The following is a 17,999-nucleotide window of genomic DNA, read 5'->3' on the forward strand; positions in this document are numbered from 1 at the left end:
AGCATTTAGCACAGTGCCAGGCAAATAGTACTTAATACATGATGGATAAAAATTAAATCTTTTTGCTGGCCATGCACCTTTCTATGAAACCTGCCTCAGGTATGATGTTCATTATTATGTATTTTTTAATGACAATTAACTTTTTCTTAGTCCAGATTATTGATTTTATCACTGTCAGGAATGATGACCTGACAATCAACAAAAAAATCTACTCTGTACCAGGCATTGTACTAGATGCTGGAAAAAGAATTGCAAAAGTGGGGAAATCCCTGTCCTCAGCTTTTGATCCTTTGGCAGTAAGCAGAAAGCATTTCAGCATGATCTTCCATATAATGCAACTATCAAAGCCAAGCAAATTTTGAGCCAATCATTGCGGTGTCACTTTTAAAATGAGCACATGCAGACGTAATTCTTTCTGATATTTGGAGTACTTCTATTGTTGCATCATCATTCACATTCATATTAAAGAACATCTTTCCTATGAAGCAGACTGTGCATAAACTGAAATTTAGAGAGGTTAAGTGGAAGACCTCAGGTTACATAGCTAGCAAGTATTCAATAGGATTTAAAGTAAAGTCTCAACATCAAATTTAAAACTTTTTCCAATTATGAAAACCCATTAAATCCTTGGTTCTTCTAATTTCTCTCCCTTTTGTATTTATTTTCAATATGTTCTATTGATTTTTATTTGCTTAAAAAATACAAATATTAATAATTTCTATGCAAAATTAGCAGACAATATACTCTCTTGTCAGAACATCTGTGTAGTCTATTAGAAATTTGGAAAAACATGCATGGCTTGTTGCTAATAAGGCTTCAGACAAAATCAATTTGATATTATTAGAAAAATATAAAAAATCAAGAAAGCAGAAAATGTACTCTGATAAACTTCTAAATGAGTCAGCATAAAGCTGGCATGTGAAGTAGAGTTTTATCTTTTGAATTCCAGTGAACACATTGGGATGATTTTCATTTGTGCTATTAATAAGGCTATCATCTTATCAGGGCTTTCATTAAAATAGATCATGTATTGCCAAGATTTAGGTTTATTTTTACAATTTAAATCCTAATGAAAAATGTCCTGGATATTGGAAAGAATGGTAATGGGGAAACAACATCAAATGACTTATATTATCAAAGAAAATGATAACAAAAAATTTTTATTTTTTTGCTTTTAGGTCACTAGATATGTAACAAATGCATCCTTGTTAAAACATTACCTCAGCTCATTGTTGACAACATAACTGCTAGCCCTTACATCACTTCTCTAAAGCATTATTTGCTTAATCTAACCAGTAGGAGTTGAGTATACTTTTTTCTTTATATTACAAATCCAAAAAATTGCTTATCAAAATTTTCTACATTAAATACTATTATTCTCAATCTCAAAAATTATAAAGAAATCAGAATTGTCTTTTGAATTTTGCAGCAAGTTCTCTAATTTCAAATACAATTACTGTATTGTAGTCTAGAACATCCCTGTCTTTTTTTGATAAGGTTTTATCACAAATTTTCATTGAATTTCCTTCCTGACTTTTATGGCCTCAAATTTCCTCTTTCTCCAGCTCCCTCACTGATAGGAAACGAAATGTACAGATATTTGAAATTGTTCTGAGATGTGTTACTCCTTACTATGCAAAAGCTAGTTGCTAAGTATATAAAACAACACTTGCTTACTCCTCAGTACAAACTCTGCCTCTTGCCATCCGAGGTGCCTTAATCTGGATGCAATCTTTGTCAAAGGATCTTAAGATGTGACACCTGAAACTGAACAATTTGCTGCAAAATATAGCTTTACCAGGATAGAAAAAAAGTCAGAATGTTAGTTCCTTGAATTTTGACTCTATACTATTACTACCACTGTTTGGATACTTTAGTTTTAGTTATGTTTTTTTTTTTTTTTAAACCAAATGCACCTTTTACATGTATGAATCTTGTGTACAACTTAAATCTCATTTTCTTTTTCAAATATTTAGTTGTCAACTAAGCCAGGTCTTCCTCATTGACTGTGTTGTTTCCAGTTAATTTTCCTAATCTAAACACAAGATTGTACATTCATCCTTCTTAAATTTCAGTTCAGCATTCTAGCTTGTTGAAATAATTTAAAACCTTGATTCTGGTACCTGTTGTATTACTTATCCTTCTCTGTTTTGTGTCATCTGCAGATTTTATAAGCATATTCTGTCTTCATCCAAGTGATTTATAAAAAAGTAAACATTTCTGGATGAGCATGAAAGATATTACTTTAAGCAAGGCAGATCCTTTCAAGCAGATCCTGTGATGGTAATTATTTAGAGATAGGAAGTTGAGTGTCTCAGAGAAGAGATGGAGGCAGTGTGGTATAGAGGTTAGTGTGCTGGGGTTGAAGTAAAAAATCTCAGAATTCAGAGTTCATTTCATTGGTACTAAGTATATGTTCAAGGACACACAAGTCCTTTGACCTCTTTGTGCCTCAGTATGTGCCTTAGGAATTGTTTCACTGGATCATGGACTTGAATTTTAGTCTGTATTGGTAGAGACCTCTTATCTGATAAAATCTTTAATAGATGAGCCTTAGGGGAGTGGAACTAACAATCTATTAGGAAAAAGGGGAAAAAATACATAAAGTAATTGTAGATACTATATAAGATGAAGAAATTACTTCTAGCTGGAAAGCTTAGAATATGAATATAGTATATATTAGTGTATGTGTATATGTGTGTATGTATGTAGATATATATATATATATATATGGATATGGAGATGACTTGAGATAACAGTGAGTTCATTCCTCTTATTTTGGGATAAAGGAACCAAGAGGAGTAAAGATGATTTGCCTATGGAAAAAATGAGTATTTGAGCAGGACCTTGAAGAAGGTTTTAATTAGCAGTGCAGACAAAGGCACAGAAGGAGGAAAATAGAGTTTTTGGGAAAATGATGGTTGGTCCAATTTGGGAGTAAGATGCAAAACATTTGTTTCAATGTGTTATACAGATCTTCAGTGAAATTTCTCATAAATAAAGTATGTTGTTAAAAACAAAATATGAGTGATTGCAAATTTTATTTAAAATATTGTGAACTTGCCAATGTATCTACATAAAGTACTTTTTTTCTTTTTCTTTTTTTAAGTAAAAAAACACAAAGGGATATGATTTATAAGTGGGGACAAAGTTTTCCAATATTTTTTGAAGTTTTGTTGGCATTTAAAGTTATCTTCATTTGATAGTTCTGGTAACTTTATATACTGGTACTGGAGTTTTTTGGAGGGGTAGGGAGTGCTTTATTCAAAAAACTTTCCCATATTTCTTTGAATTATTTTTACTTGTTTTCTTCATGATATAGCACCTATTACATTTACAGACCACAATTTGTTTATCTAGTTTTTCTAGTCATTGGGTATACACATATAGGTTGTTTTCAGTTTTTTGCCGCTATAAATTACACTACTACAAATATTTTACATAAATAACTCCATAAGAGTCAAAGAAAAGAGAGAAGAAGGAAATAAAGAAAGATTTCTTAAATTCTTGTGATATGCTAGGTACCTTGCTAAGTGATTTACAGATATCTTGTTTGATCGTTATAACAACCTAGGGATGAAGATGTCACAGTTATCTCAATGCCACAGATGAAGAAAATGAGGCAAATAAAGTTTAATTGATGTGACCAGGGTCTCACAACTGATAAGTAAGAGAAGCTTGAATAAGACAAAGATCATGACCAGTTTTTTACACAAGCCCAAATTGTTTGCTAAAGTAATTGAACAGGGTCATAACAGGGTACCAGCAGTGAATTTGTGTACTTGCTGAATTGTTATGTTCTTATTGACATAATTATTCATAGTTTTGCATCTGGTCTGTAGTTTTTATTCCAACCCCACCTTCACTAAATGTTATTTCCCAATTCTGTCTCTCACTCATGCCAATAGGACTTCTCTTAGAATAAAAGTAAACCAATGCATTTAATAGATGATGCAGTATATGTCTAATTTGGCATTTTTTAATCTATTAGAGAATAGAGATATGCTTTATCATTAGTTCTGTGGCATCCAAATAGCTCACTGCAGTTTACTGAGTTCTAATATAGTTACTTTATATCATTATAAAGTTACTTTCCTTTTATTATTGTCATTATTCTCTTAATTCTGCTTACTTTAGTCTTCATAGTAGACTATGTCTACTATGGCAGTGTCTACAGAGACAAATATTAGTAGATGGAAGAGTCTCTAGTAGGCAGTGTCTAGGAATTAGAAACATTTCTACCTATAATATTTGCACATATTTCCACTGACAAAATGCACTGCCATAGAAAACTATTAATGGAAACACTTAAGGGGCAGCTAGGTGGCGCAGAGGATAGAGCACCAGCCCTGAATTCAGGAGGACCCGAGTTCAAATTTGGTCTCAGACACTTAACACTTCCTAGCTGTGTGACCCTAGGCAAGTCACTTAACCCCAGCCTCAGGGAAAAAAAAAAAAAAAAAAAAAACAGAAACACTTAGAAAATAATGACCATAACAGTTACAGATACTTTGATTGTTCTTGCAAAGTGAATTATTTTTCTTTGGAACAAATTTTGATTAATATCAGGCAAAATATTTTACTTACATTTAAATTTTATAAATTTTTGCACATTAAATTTTGTAAATGTTTATGTTGACATTGTCATTATATATTACTTATTTTATACATATTGATAACATTTTAATAATCTGATAATTTTTCTTGTGTCCATATATTAATAATGTCATGTGTTTATTAAACTGTCTTCCTCTTGTGTCTGATGTGAAATTGTCCCTTTTTTTGCAGATATTGATGAATGTGTAAACAACACTATTTGTGACAGTCATGGCTTTTGTGATAATACAGCTGGCTCCTTCCGCTGTCTCTGTTATCAAGGCTTTCAGGCCCCGCAGGATGGACAAGGGTGTGTGGGTGAGTTTTTAGGATTCTTTTAAAAACAGTCCCTAATTTTTAAAAAAGTTCATTTCATCCACAGAAAACTGCTTTTCTCCAAATATTATTTAGACAACATTTAATCAAGATATAAGTTTGAAATATATTTATTCTATAAGTATTTGTTCTTAATTCTCTTCCTATGAACCAAATATCTTGTGAAGACGTATTCATTCAATAAAGACAATCCTTTAAAAACTGCTTGAAAGGGAATGTCAAATGGATTATCGAACAAGATGAGTCATTTTGTTTATTTATTTTAAAAAGATGCAGTGAATTATGCCTTTGGAAAATCAAGGAATTTTAAATTTTAAAAAGAATATTATTTTAATTTTCATTTTCTTTAAGTAGGCCATCTGCTTAAACTCTTAGCAAAATAAATAGAGGTATATAACTTTCTATCAGAAATATAATTCAGGATGATAGGATTGGCTTACCAATCACCTTGGACACTATATTTAAAAAAGAATGTTGGTAATAGTGTTGTTTCTCAATAATCTTATAAAGTGACATGATTTTATATATTTTTTTGTGAATTTTTCTGGGATTGATAGTGATGGAAATTCTCTTGAATATTATCAAATATACTGGAATATATTCTCATGGCATAGGCTCCTATAGAAATATGTGTGTGTATGCACAAATACATATGTATATGGAAATGGAAATAAAATCATACATATGATTCTATTGTGAAAAAAAGGCAGTTGGGAACCTAAGATTTATGTGGGTCTTTGTGCTTTCGTAATTCTTGAATAAAGATGCTCTCTGTATACTCTTGTGTACTCTTATTATAACCATGAAAAAAAGAATTAGATTAACTAAAGGAAATTGTCATGTGAAAAAATAATCAGAGAGGTAAGTAGAAAGGAGAAAAATCATTTATATAATCTCTTGGCCCTGTTTTTTTAATACATATCTATTTTGTGGAGCAGTTAATTTCTGCACAGCTTTCAAATGAAATAGAACCTGAATGTTATGTAAATTGTATATTATTAAATTTATGGAATAGCAGCTTTTTAGAGTCATGTTTTATAAAAGTAATCATGATAAAAAAAGTCAAGGGGGTACAGTAAAGTTTTATGAAACTTAAAATTCTGTTATTTTTCAATAACTATGAGACTGAGCTTGCTTATTCATGAATGTCTGAATAAGATCTTAGGTCCTTTAAAACTTTTATCTTTTAACATAAGCAAGGAATGTGACTTGGAACTTCTTTGAGTTTTCAGGTCCTTTACAGTACAGATAATAGTCTCATTTTTAGGCATCCTCTTTGCTTAAATTTAAGCAAAGATTTAATTGCTCATTGGGGACCATCTCTGTTTTCTGTAATACTGGGATGAGCTTAGCTGATAAAAAGAAAGAGTTTTCACTAATGAAGAACACATCTAAATCAGCTTATCCTTTGTTTTCCAGATGTGAATGAATGTGAAATGCTTAGTGGAATATGTGGTGAAGCCTTCTGTGAAAATGTAGAAGGATCCTTCCTCTGTATGTGTTCTGATGAAAACCAGGAGTATAATCCCATGACTGGACAGTGCCGCTCCAGATCCTCAACAGGTAAAGTCAAGAAGGCTTTATATATAAGTAGCAAGACTTTTCTCATTGGCCTAAAATGATGCATTAATAATATTTCTATTTCTGTGCAAAAGAGTCTGAGATTGTTAAGAAAGAACTTTGAAGTTGAACTATGATTAGACCATAGGAACAGTTAGCCAGTAAATAGGTGTCCTTTTATTAAAAATAACTTGCTTTTCAATTTAAAGTTTCTGGAGAATCACTGAGTCCACAAACTGTACAGAATCTTAGATGCTATCCAATTGCAATCCAAATCATCTGACCAAGAAATGATTCTGAAGTATCTCTAAGTGTTCATTTAGCTTGGCTTAAAGATTTTTATTAAGGGCAAAATAACTCTCTGTCCTGGCAGCCTACCATGCTTTTGAATTACTCTAATTCAGAAGTTTTTTTCTTATAGAAAACCTATATCTACCTCTCTGCAACTTCTACCAGTTGTCCTAATTTGTTCTTCTGGGGTAAATGGAATAAATCTAATCACTTTTCTGCTTGACAGCCCTTCAGATTCTTGAAGACAATTATCATGATCTCTTTAGATTTTATCTGAGATAAAACTTCCATTCTTTCCATAGATCATTATGTTGTATTACTTCTGATCCTCTCACCATCCTAATTGCCTTTTCCTAGACTTAGTCCAGCCTGCCTACTTCTTTTCTAGTTTATGTAGTTCTAAACTGAACATGGTATTCCAGGTATAATCTGACTTGCAGTTCAGTGCTTGATCCTTTTTAAGCGCATTCTGTTTTTTAAACAGCTTATTTATTTCTGGGAAGACATACTAACCCCTTGAAACAGTATGGTATAATGGAAAAAATACTATGATCATCTTTTTTATATTCCTCAAGAGCTATGCAAAGCAAGGTAACAAAGTGTATTATAAAATGATGTTTCAGATTCCTTTTGTGCTCACAGTAAAATGACATTTACTAATTTCAAATAAAATTATGAGGCATCTTTTAGTTCAACCACAGCTTGTGTTATTTTGTTTATAAGGCAAATAGCATATTGAGATGGTTCTATTTCTCTTGCATTATATCAAATCATAGATTTTTAACAAAGTTCTCACATGTCCAATGCCAATATTTTATTTGATATTTATAATCCTAAATTTTGTGATCCTTAATTTTCTTCTAGTCTATCCCCACACTTCAAAGATAATTTAAGATAAATTATCTCTGTAGATAATTTTTCTTTAAAAATTCATTTCCTTGACTACTATAACTGAGAAATTCATTCCCTACTGACTATACTAACGATATACTTATCTGCAGTCAGATTAATTGGTCCTTAGCAGAGACAACTTTGTTAGAAGATCATGCTCAATCTCTTCAATGTTTGTAGAATCTGTGGAAGGAACAGTTCTACTTATAGTTAAAAATCAGTCATATCTAGACTGTGTTCATTTGCTCTAGTAGTAAATTTTGTGGAAGATTGCATTAAAATGCAAAAAATATAACTTAATTTATCCTGAAGTAGATTTTTGAAATTGCCACTTATTTCTTCAATGCAATTAATTACAATGACAGTTATAATCTGTTTTATTTTAAGTTTATAATTTATGGGACCTAGTGTGATCTCCCAGTTGGAAAGGGAAGAAAATCATATTTACTGGTGGGAGAAATCTTAAAAGGGCTTTCTAACTGTCTGATCCCAATTTATCTCCTTGATGACAGTAGCTATTACCCATATTCCTTCTCTATAATTTTGCATTATAGCAAAAAGTGATTTCTCCTTTCTCAGGTTTTCTTAAATTATTTTTCCGTCTTTCTCCTTTGTTTTAATTACTTTTCTGCTTTATGCTCATTTATATCCTTCTATTAGACACAGCTAAGTACTGCGTATCCTTGCTGCTTATGTATTATCTTTTTAGGATTATGTTATGCTGCTAGATGAGGCAGTGGATAGAGTGCCAGACCTGAGTTAAAATTTGATCTCAAACATTAGTTGTATGATTCTAGACAAGTCGATTAATCTCTGTCATCCTCAATTTCTTCAACTTATAAAATGAGGATAATAATACCCTCTACTTCATAGAGTTATTATAAAGATTACATGAAATAGTATTTGTAAAGTGCTTAGCACAATGTCTAGTACTCAGTATATACTTAACTAATATATGTTCCTCTTCTATTCTTCCAGTTAAACTCTAAGTACTTTGAGGGAATATTCCTATGCTATTTTAACTTTTTGAGTCCTTGGCATCTTGCAGCTAATAAAAACATAATAGTTGATGATGCTAAAATGTAAATTGGTTCAGAACAAATTTTTCTTAGGGTATAGTGCCTTAAAAAAGGTCAATGTATAAGTTATACTTCTTCAAACCTTAGTTCTGCTGAGATAAAAAATAATTTTACAATGTGTTAGTGATTACCAATATATCATTCTAATACAAATGAATTCCATTTTCATTTTATACTTATATAAAAAAACCTAGTCTTTTTTTTCTATTGCTTTCCAGTCTTTATAAGTAGTGGAGGGAAAGATACTGAAGAATAATGTTTCTACTCTTTGGAGATGTTTGAATAAATTCATGCAATTCCTTCACTTGATCCTGACAATTGAGCTCAAACAATGTTCATGACCTCTATTTCTTTAGGGATACAATACAGGTTTTGTATATGTATAATTTTTAAAAGCAGGAAACCACATTTAATATCAGTCAATTGTTATATTTGGCAGAGTAGTCTATCTGTGAAATAAATTAACATTGAAAGAGGTTTTGAAAATTATTTCTGATTGGAAAAAAATACCTTTGATAGCATAAATATGAATAGCAGGAAAGCTAATGTATTAAACTGCAAGTGTTGTAAAGTGCCATAAAACGTCTAAAGTCTTACTGTATGTTTGTAATGGGCATAAAAGTAGTTAGATAGTAGGAAAATATGTCCTTTAAAAAAAGAGAAACTTTGTCCTAGAATTGAAGACTATAAAAAAATTAATGACCAAAATTGCTCACCTTAGCTAAAATCTTTCAATTTATTTTTATAAAGGCAAGGTTTTATGCAGGATGACTAAAGTAATATTTAAGATATTTCAGAATTATAATAAATGAAGAACACTCTTAATAATTTTTAAAACATCATTTAAATGTCAAAGGTGTGCTTTCATTTTGTATTCTTAGCATTATATCTTTTCCTTAGCAGAAATAGAGTAAAATTGGCTTTTGTCTTAGAAATGCATTTGGAACCTTGGATTTTCTAGAAATTAAAGTTGAAAGAGAATGGTTTTTAGATTTCATTTTAATTCTCCCCCAGCATTCTATATTTGCTTTAGACTTCATATTATTAGGGAAGTCATTTTTATAGGCATACTTGATACATGTGTCATTGATATTAAGGTATCCTAAGACATTTTCCTAAAGTGACTACCCCTTTTTTCTTATTTTATCCTCTTTCTATTCTCATTCTTCTCAAAGTACTTCTCGTCCTATTTTTCCCCCTTTAGTGTACTTTATGTTTCTTTCAGGATCAGTAACTCCATCTTTATCTAATTCTGTCTCCTTATCTTTCTTCAATATTTGTTTTTTCTAGTATTATAATTCCAAAACAAATGTTTGCATCTTTATGTCTTTCTGCAACTTTGGAATGCTTTGTATAAATATATTTATATGTAATATATTTACATATATTATTATATACATATATAATTTATAAATATATTTTATAATTGCTTATGGTATAAAATGTAGTGTTCCTGCTTCTGGGTCACAGGCTAAAAAAGAAACTGTTCTTGGTCTCAAGAAGATTATATTCTACTGGGATCATGGATAGCAAATTCAAATATATAAAAACAGAATACTCACTAATTGCATAATAACATGTGTGTGTGGAAGGAAGAATAATAACATCTTCAAAGATTTTTGCATGCGAGGTTGATATGTTCTGAGCTCTATCTTTGAGCCATGAGTTTGTTAGATTTCTGAATGATGGATTTGGAGAGATATAGAGAAAAATTAGGAGGCTTTTTGTGAGAGGTGATAAAGTAAATCAGGATCAAGACTCTGGGTAGAGAGAGAGGTAAATTTGATAAGATTTAATTAATTAAATGTAGAGGTTAAGAATAGAAAGATGACCCTCCAAGACTGTAAACTTGAGTAGTTAGGAGAATTATGATGCTAATGCCATAAATAGGAAAATATGGAACAGGGATGGGTTTTCAGGAAAATATAGTAAGTTCTCTTTTGGACTTGTTAAGGGACTAATTAGCTGTACTGCATTCTAACACAAAAGAGGAAGAGGGACTAGGGAATTCTTTTTTTTTTTTTTTTTTTTTTTTTTTCTTTTCCTGAGGCTGGGGTTAAGTGACTTGCCCATTGTCACACAGCTAGGAAGTATTAAGTGTCTGAGATCAGATTTGAACTCAGGTCCTCCTGAATTTAGGGCTGGTGCTCTATCTACTGCACCACCTAGCTGCCCCCTGGGGAATTCTAATATTGGAAAGTCATAGAAGAGAATAAACAAATAGCAGACACAAAAGTGAAGCCCCCTCCCACATAAGACAATTCATGAAAATTGTCTTTTACATAGTATGCAGTACTCCTGTAGCAATAACTTATCATTTCTTATTTATAGCAAGGAACTGGAGTCACTGGAGAGATTCTAGCATTAGGCAAACTACCATCAAATCATGGACTCAGAAATGAACAATAATTAATTTATATCTTGTCCACTTCACATGCTGATAGACTTGCTAAAGCGTTGAGTTGGTAGGGATTTCTTAAATGGCTATTTTCAATAACAAAGCTATTCTTGTCCCTTCTTCTTTAGTTCTTTCCACACTGAACTCTGGGTCAATAACCTTGGGTTCAAGCCCTGGCTCAGCCCTTACAAATTGTGTGGCTTTTTATCCACAAAGCCTCAATTTTATCATGTGAAAAATTGGGAATAATAATAATGTCACCTTACTACCTATTCTTGCTGTAAAATAGATATTAAAATACTTCTTTTTTAAATATTAAAATATTTCTACAAGTGTGAGTTATTGTTATTGCTGCTAACCACACCACAAAGGTAAAAGAGCACAAATTTATATGCTAAATATCAAGTTCATTTCTAACATAAATTCTTTTCTAAACTGAAAATTAATTTAATAAGAGAAATAGTTGTTTAAATTTCCTATTAGGTTCAGGGTATGTGGTTGATGTAAACTGATTTGCATGGTCGATGCATTTCATGGGCTCTTATTTAAAGAAAATAAGACACATTTTTGTTTATTGCAGAAATGAATAAAGATGTAAACATTTGGTCTTTTATAACTACCCTCCAGTTGACATTTTCCATTCTTGGCTATAGTAAATGAAAATAATGAGAAATCCTGAAGTTAACATGGGAAATATTTACTAATCAGGTTTTTCTAGGGACAAATGCATTGTTAAAAAATGCATTGCACAAAAATGAACTACCAAAAGATTAACAATATAGAGAAATTGTGACTTTTCCCCACAAGATGACTTTTGATGAATAATTTTAAATGATTTCTCTTTTCTAATACTGATGAGTGCTTGAATCTGAATAACCTCCAATTTCAGCTGTGTAAACAGTAAACTTTAAACTTCTGGGCAGAAAGTACAGGGAGAACAAGTAACAACAAATACAAAACATGAATACAATAATTCTCTAAGGGGTTATTTCCCTTATGTAATATCCATACTCTTCCTTCTCAAGGAAAATGAGAAATACAATAGATTTTAGTTCATTTCTTAGTCTAGAGAAAAAAAAATTAGGGCAAGTAGGGTGCGTTTACAAAAAAATACTACTGAAATCATTCAAAATCAAATTTGGTTTTTTTGAGTTGACACAAATCTTAATTTAATTCCTAATAGATTTTGTGGTATTTGGTAGTCATTTCAATAATCTTTAATCTAGTCTATGCCTTAAAGGCCCATTGGACAAGTATTCTCCTGTACAAAGATATGAGTCTTATAACATCATAACTTTAGGACATACAAATTTCCTCTTGATCCAAAGGGCAATAAGAAAATACATGGTGTGTTGTTAACAAGTATAACATACTATTTCTCAAGGATGAATTATATGCAATAAGTATAATACAAGATATTCAGGAACATGTATGAGGGGGAAAGGAAGTGTGATGTTGGAAACAGGGGACATTAGATAAATAGTAATATTAATAGCTGGGATTTATTTAGTATTCTAAGATTTTTAAATGCTTTATGTATACTGTGTCATTTAATTCTCACAACAACCCCAAAAAGTAGATGCCATTATTATCTTCATTTTCTAGATGAGGATAGAGCCTCAGAGATATTGCCTGAGTATCTGTAGCAAAATTTGTTGCTACGACTTCCTTTATCCAAGTCCAGTGCTATATCTAATATGCCAGGATGCTTTTGTAAGAGACAGATAAATATAAAAACATTTTAAAAATCAGTGAAGAAGCTTTTCTCTATTCATATGTGGGTGATACTTATTTTTAGGAGATAAGAATTATTTCAACTTAATATGGTAGTACTAGAAGTTGAGTTTTGGGGTCATTTTTTTAATATATTCAAAGGAAGAGGGATGATATGAGCTTGAAATTGAGATTAGAGGAAAATTGACTATTTTTTGAATGCATACATGGATTTCTGAGAGTTTAAGCTATTTTATTCTGGGAAAAAGTTAACACTGATTTTCTTTTCTCTCCTCCTCCCCTGCATTCATAAATAGGTTGAGTGATAAGCTCAAGAATTTCCAGAATATGTATCATTCGAGGGTTTAAAAAAGCTAACCAATCTGACTGATTTATTGATGTTATTGAAGGTACAAAAGTACAGTTGTAATTTTGTAGAAGAAATCAAAGATGGGTTTATCATGGTAATCTGGTATTGAGTAAGAAAGCCATGTTAATGATCACAGAATTCTTTTGAACTTTCTTAAATGAGTCTTTTCCTCCTTGTTATAGATCTTGCCAAGTCATCTTAATTCAGCTTTTTTTCTTTATTCCACCCTTCCCTTTATGCTTTCAAACACAGAGTTGTGCTAGCCTGAAAAGGAAAAGCAATAAAATACAGAATCAATGTAGCTGGAAGTGGGAAGACCCCGGGCCTCTAAATAATGGACCCCTGAATTTGTCCTTCACAAAAAGCAAAGACAAACAGCTTTACTGAGATTGGAATTCTCAGTTACAAAACTCAGGCAGGCAAAGCTTGTGAGGAATCAAGATAAAAATCTGGTGAAGTCTTTTACCATTTTTAATCTAGGAGGAGATGCTTTTAGGGTATTATTGAAGGACTACCTAAAGCAAATTATGATAGTCTGGGAGCATCAGGAAATTGTGTTTCCATGAACTTGATGAGAAAATAAGGAATGGCAACTTGCCCATAGATAACACTTGAGTAAATAGTGGCTATGAAAGGCAGCCTTTTATAAAAAGGGCTAGCTGGTTTTGAAAAAGTCATTTCCCCTACTTGGCAAAACTAATGACTATAGATGATATATAGCTGGTACTTATTGACAGTGAAGGAGCTAGAACTGATTTTGTGTTACTGTGATTGTATCACAATCCCTATATTGAATGACAGTATAAATTTTGGATATACAGAGAGCCCAAGAACTTTCTCCACCAATGGTAGCTACTATTAAGAGCCATAAGGGCCAATTACTTTCAGAGTACAATAACTTTCTAGGCATGTTTGATAAAGGAACAAAAGATTAGTTGCTGTCTGACAGTTGGATTTTTGTTTGGGGGCAATACTACCTTTATATTTATATTTATATGATTATAAATATTTATACCATAAGTAAGTAAGAAAACTTACCTACATAGCTATAGAGTTGGGAAAATATGGAAGAATTTTTTCTAACTTATTGTTCACTGGACAAGCACTTCTTTTCTTTGTTCCTAAGAAAGATGAAAACCATTTGTTCCCTACAGGGCATACAAGAAATAAGAAACTACTGTGTTTTATCCCTAACTTTAATAAAACCTGAGCTAAAAATAAGAGACCCACATTTATCCTCAACTAGAATTATTGATGGCTTCTCCTCCTGTGAGTCAAGGCCAAAGACAGTCTTCCACACTTAATTTAGACATTATCAGGATCAGGTAACGTAAGACTTTTTGGCTGGTCAGTTCCCTAAAAATCATTCAACATGTCATCACTTATATCCTTGACAATCTTATGTATTGTTTCATGATTATAAATGTGACTGAATTGTCAGTATGTTCACAACCATGAACAGAAGGGACATCTCTCCCCCAAACCAGTTGTAACATTTTAGCTTGGATTATAAATTAGAGAACCTTTCTTCAATCCTTGACTATTATCTAAGGATTCATTTTAAAGTCAAATGAATCTTGAATGGATTAAGACTATATGCTAGCTGTATTAAATTGATCGGACATACTAGAATAGAGCCCTAACAGCATTTCCTTAGAACTAAATTTTTGCCAACAGTTTATACTAGGATGTTCATGAATTAGGAAGCCTCTCAATTTTTCTAAATTAAAAGGAAGTAAATTTAACAGGGAACTATAAAAAGGAGAAACATCCTAAGCCTTAGAAAAGTCCTTCTGTAAACAGCTATAAGATGTTTGCCTAAAACACTGAAAGCCTTCTTTCAGCAACTACCACAGAGATATGTGGCTATGTAATATGAAGGTGAGCATGTCATTTTACCTTTATCTACTAGGAAAGAAGCCAATAATTTAGCTTGCTTTAGGATGCCAATGGGGCTATGTTCAAACAAGTCCATTCTCTTTGTGCTTTATATTACAATATACAATACAGCAAGGAAATGATAGGCAAGTGAGTGTATGAGAAGCTTGCAGAAAGGCTACTGTGCTCTTTTTTATGGTGGCAAAGAATCATGGATCGAAGTAATGCCTATTAGTTGAGAAACAGCTGAACAAATTGTGCTCCATGAATTTAATGGAAAAACTGTTGTACTACAAAAATAGTGAGCAGGCAGGTTTTTAAAAAACCTGAAAAGACTTACATGATCTGATACTGAGTAAAGTGAGAACATTGTACACAGTATAAGCAATATTGTGTGATGATCTAGCTCTTCTCAACAATACAGTAATCCAAGACAATTCCAAAAGACTCACAATGGAAAATGATATCTACATCCAAAAAAGAATTATGGAGGCTTAATGAATATTGAAGCATATTATTTCTACCTTTGTTTTATGTGTATAGTTTTCCCCTTTACTTTAGTTTCTTCTTTCACAACATGACTAATGTGGAAATATGTTTAAAAGACAAAAAATAAGCTTGGCTGTAGTAGTCAAATGTTTTCTCCTCTTGTTTCCCCCATAGGTCTCTGGGGGGGCCATAGCTTCTGTACCATTGGAAGAGCAGTCAAGGAAGATCATGTAGCACATTCTTTTGCCTAGATTTTCAGGGAGGGAGTTCTCAAGGAATAATTTCTGTAGTCACTTGTTTTGTTTAGAGGCACTCCTTTGTAATCACATAACAATAAGGAATCCAAATACTTTGAAAATTTAAGGATTATGTTTGTTACACAGAATTAAACTGAGACCCTGAATTCAATTTTCCATAGGCTGCAAAAAGTAGGCGTTTTGTAGGGTTTTTTTTTTTCCCCCAGAAACCTGGACTGCTCTCCCTCCTCACTTTTGCTCCTTGAAACCTGTCTTCCCTCAAGGTTCAGTTTAAGTGCCAGATTTTTCAAGAAACTTTTCCTGATATCACCTTCTCCTTTTTAGTACCCACCAATCACTGTTTATTTTGTTTTGTCTTTTGTATTTATTTCTTTTGAATGTACTATTTTCTTCCAATAGAATGTAAACTTGTTTGGGATTGGGAGTCTTTGGACACTCATTGCCTAACAAACTGTAGGCATTGAATAAATACTTATCAATAAACTGAGTATACTCTCAGTTTTTGGATTTTTACTTTTAGGTTTGGCTTAAATACTCAGTAATAAAGAATTATTTTGTAGTATTCTAGTCAATGCATTTGTCTTTCTATTTTTTCCCTTTAGTTTTTTTTCTTGTAAAGAGGCTTTGGAAATATGGCAAATACTTGTGTGTGTGTGTGTGTGTGTGTGTGTGTGTGTGTGTGTGTGTATGCTTTAAATATCCAGGTCATCCTCTAATCTATGCAAGTTACATAAATTTCCATTGCTTAAAGTAGACATTTTTCTGCTAAGGTATGTTCTCCAGTTTTGGAGGAAGCTTCATGAATTGCAAAATTTGAATTTTCAAGAAAAAAATTATTATATAAAAGTTAAATGTTTTGTATTATAATCCTCATGTTGAATTCAAGATCTATCCACATTTAGTAGGTAAGTTTTTTTCTCAAACAAAAGAATATGAGGATAGAAAACCATAGTATGGTCACAGTATGCCTTTGACCTGTTTTAAAAGATTCTCTTCTTGGAATCCTCTTTTTTCCTTGTTATAGACCTTGCAAGTCATCCTAAATACAGCTTTTCCTTTGTTCTACCCTTCCCCCTCCTGCTTTCAGAGGCAGAAGTAGATCTCCCTGAAGAAGAAAAAGAAGAAAAGAAAGAATGCTACTATAATTTAAATGATGCCAATTTCTGTGATAATGTGCTGACATCCAATGTTACTAAGCAAGAATGCTGCTGCACATTAGGTGCTGGATGGGGAGATAACTGTGAGATCTTCCCATGTCCTGTCTTTGGAACTGGTAAGGAAATGCTTAATGGTTTGTTCTCTGTTGATGCTACCAATAAGCTTTGTAGATAGTTTTTATTTTCATTTCGTTTTTTATTATAGCAATGGAATTCTGTTATCTAGTTCCATATCACAGGACCACTTAAAGATTTAGAACTTAAGTGGTTCTTTATATTAATGTCAAATTTTTGATCATATTTATTTAGGCAAATGTAGCACTTCAATATTTAAACTTCTTAACTGTAAGATCCAAGAGAGACTGGCCTTATCTTGACTTCTGGCCTGTTTGTGAGAGATAATACTGTTTTAGATATTAAAAATAAAATCTCCACTTTAGTACTTATTAGCTAAATGAATGACAGGCTACTGTAATTCTTTGCATAATAACATCTAGAGTAAGACAGCTTGGCATAAATGATAAAGTATTGGATTTAGAACGCCAAAAAACAGTTTTAAATCCTGTCTCTGATATTTATTAGCTCTGTGTCCATGGGATAGTTAACCTTTCAGAGCTTCAAACAACTCTCAAAGATTACAAATGATAGACAGGATTAAATTTTTCTCAGTGGCAGGAGTTCCCACACTATTCAAATCATAGGTCTTTGACATAGGAATATCAAATGAGTTGACTTTTTATGTTTAATATTTCCTTATTGAACCTTCAGAGTTTGAGCTCTGATACCCAAAGAACGTCTTACATTTAAGTAGTCATAAGATAAATTTAGGTTTGTCTATTTGTTTTGTTTAGAGGTTTTGGATTCAAATTCATCCCTATCTCCTCTGGTATTGCTACCAGTCAGGTGCAGGTCTTATTAATTCATTCTTAGACTATTACAATATCAGTAACATAACAAACAACATAGCAATAGCAAACAGCTCTC

General features: G+C 32.0%; 1 protein-coding gene across 2 annotated transcripts in view; it reads left to right on the forward strand.

Moving 5' to 3' along the window:
• LTBP1 (latent transforming growth factor beta binding protein 1) overlaps nucleotides 1–17,999 on the forward strand; it is a 475,937-nt gene that overhangs the window by 427,793 nt on the left and 30,145 nt on the right. For both annotated transcript variants that reach the window (XM_074288158.1, XM_074288159.1), the window contains 3 exons: nucleotides 4,789–4,914; nucleotides 6,352–6,495; nucleotides 16,946–17,131. In XM_074288158.1, the coding sequence (XP_074144259.1) occupies nucleotides 4,789–4,914; nucleotides 6,352–6,495; nucleotides 16,946–17,131 (456 nt within the window). The remainder of the gene's footprint in view (nucleotides 1–4,788; nucleotides 4,915–6,351; nucleotides 6,496–16,945; nucleotides 17,132–17,999) is intronic.

This window comes from Sminthopsis crassicaudata, chromosome 2, assembly GCF_048593235.1.
Source record: "Sminthopsis crassicaudata isolate SCR6 chromosome 2, ASM4859323v1, whole genome shotgun sequence".
Classification (NCBI taxonomy): domain Eukaryota; kingdom Metazoa; phylum Chordata; class Mammalia; order Dasyuromorphia; family Dasyuridae; genus Sminthopsis; species Sminthopsis crassicaudata.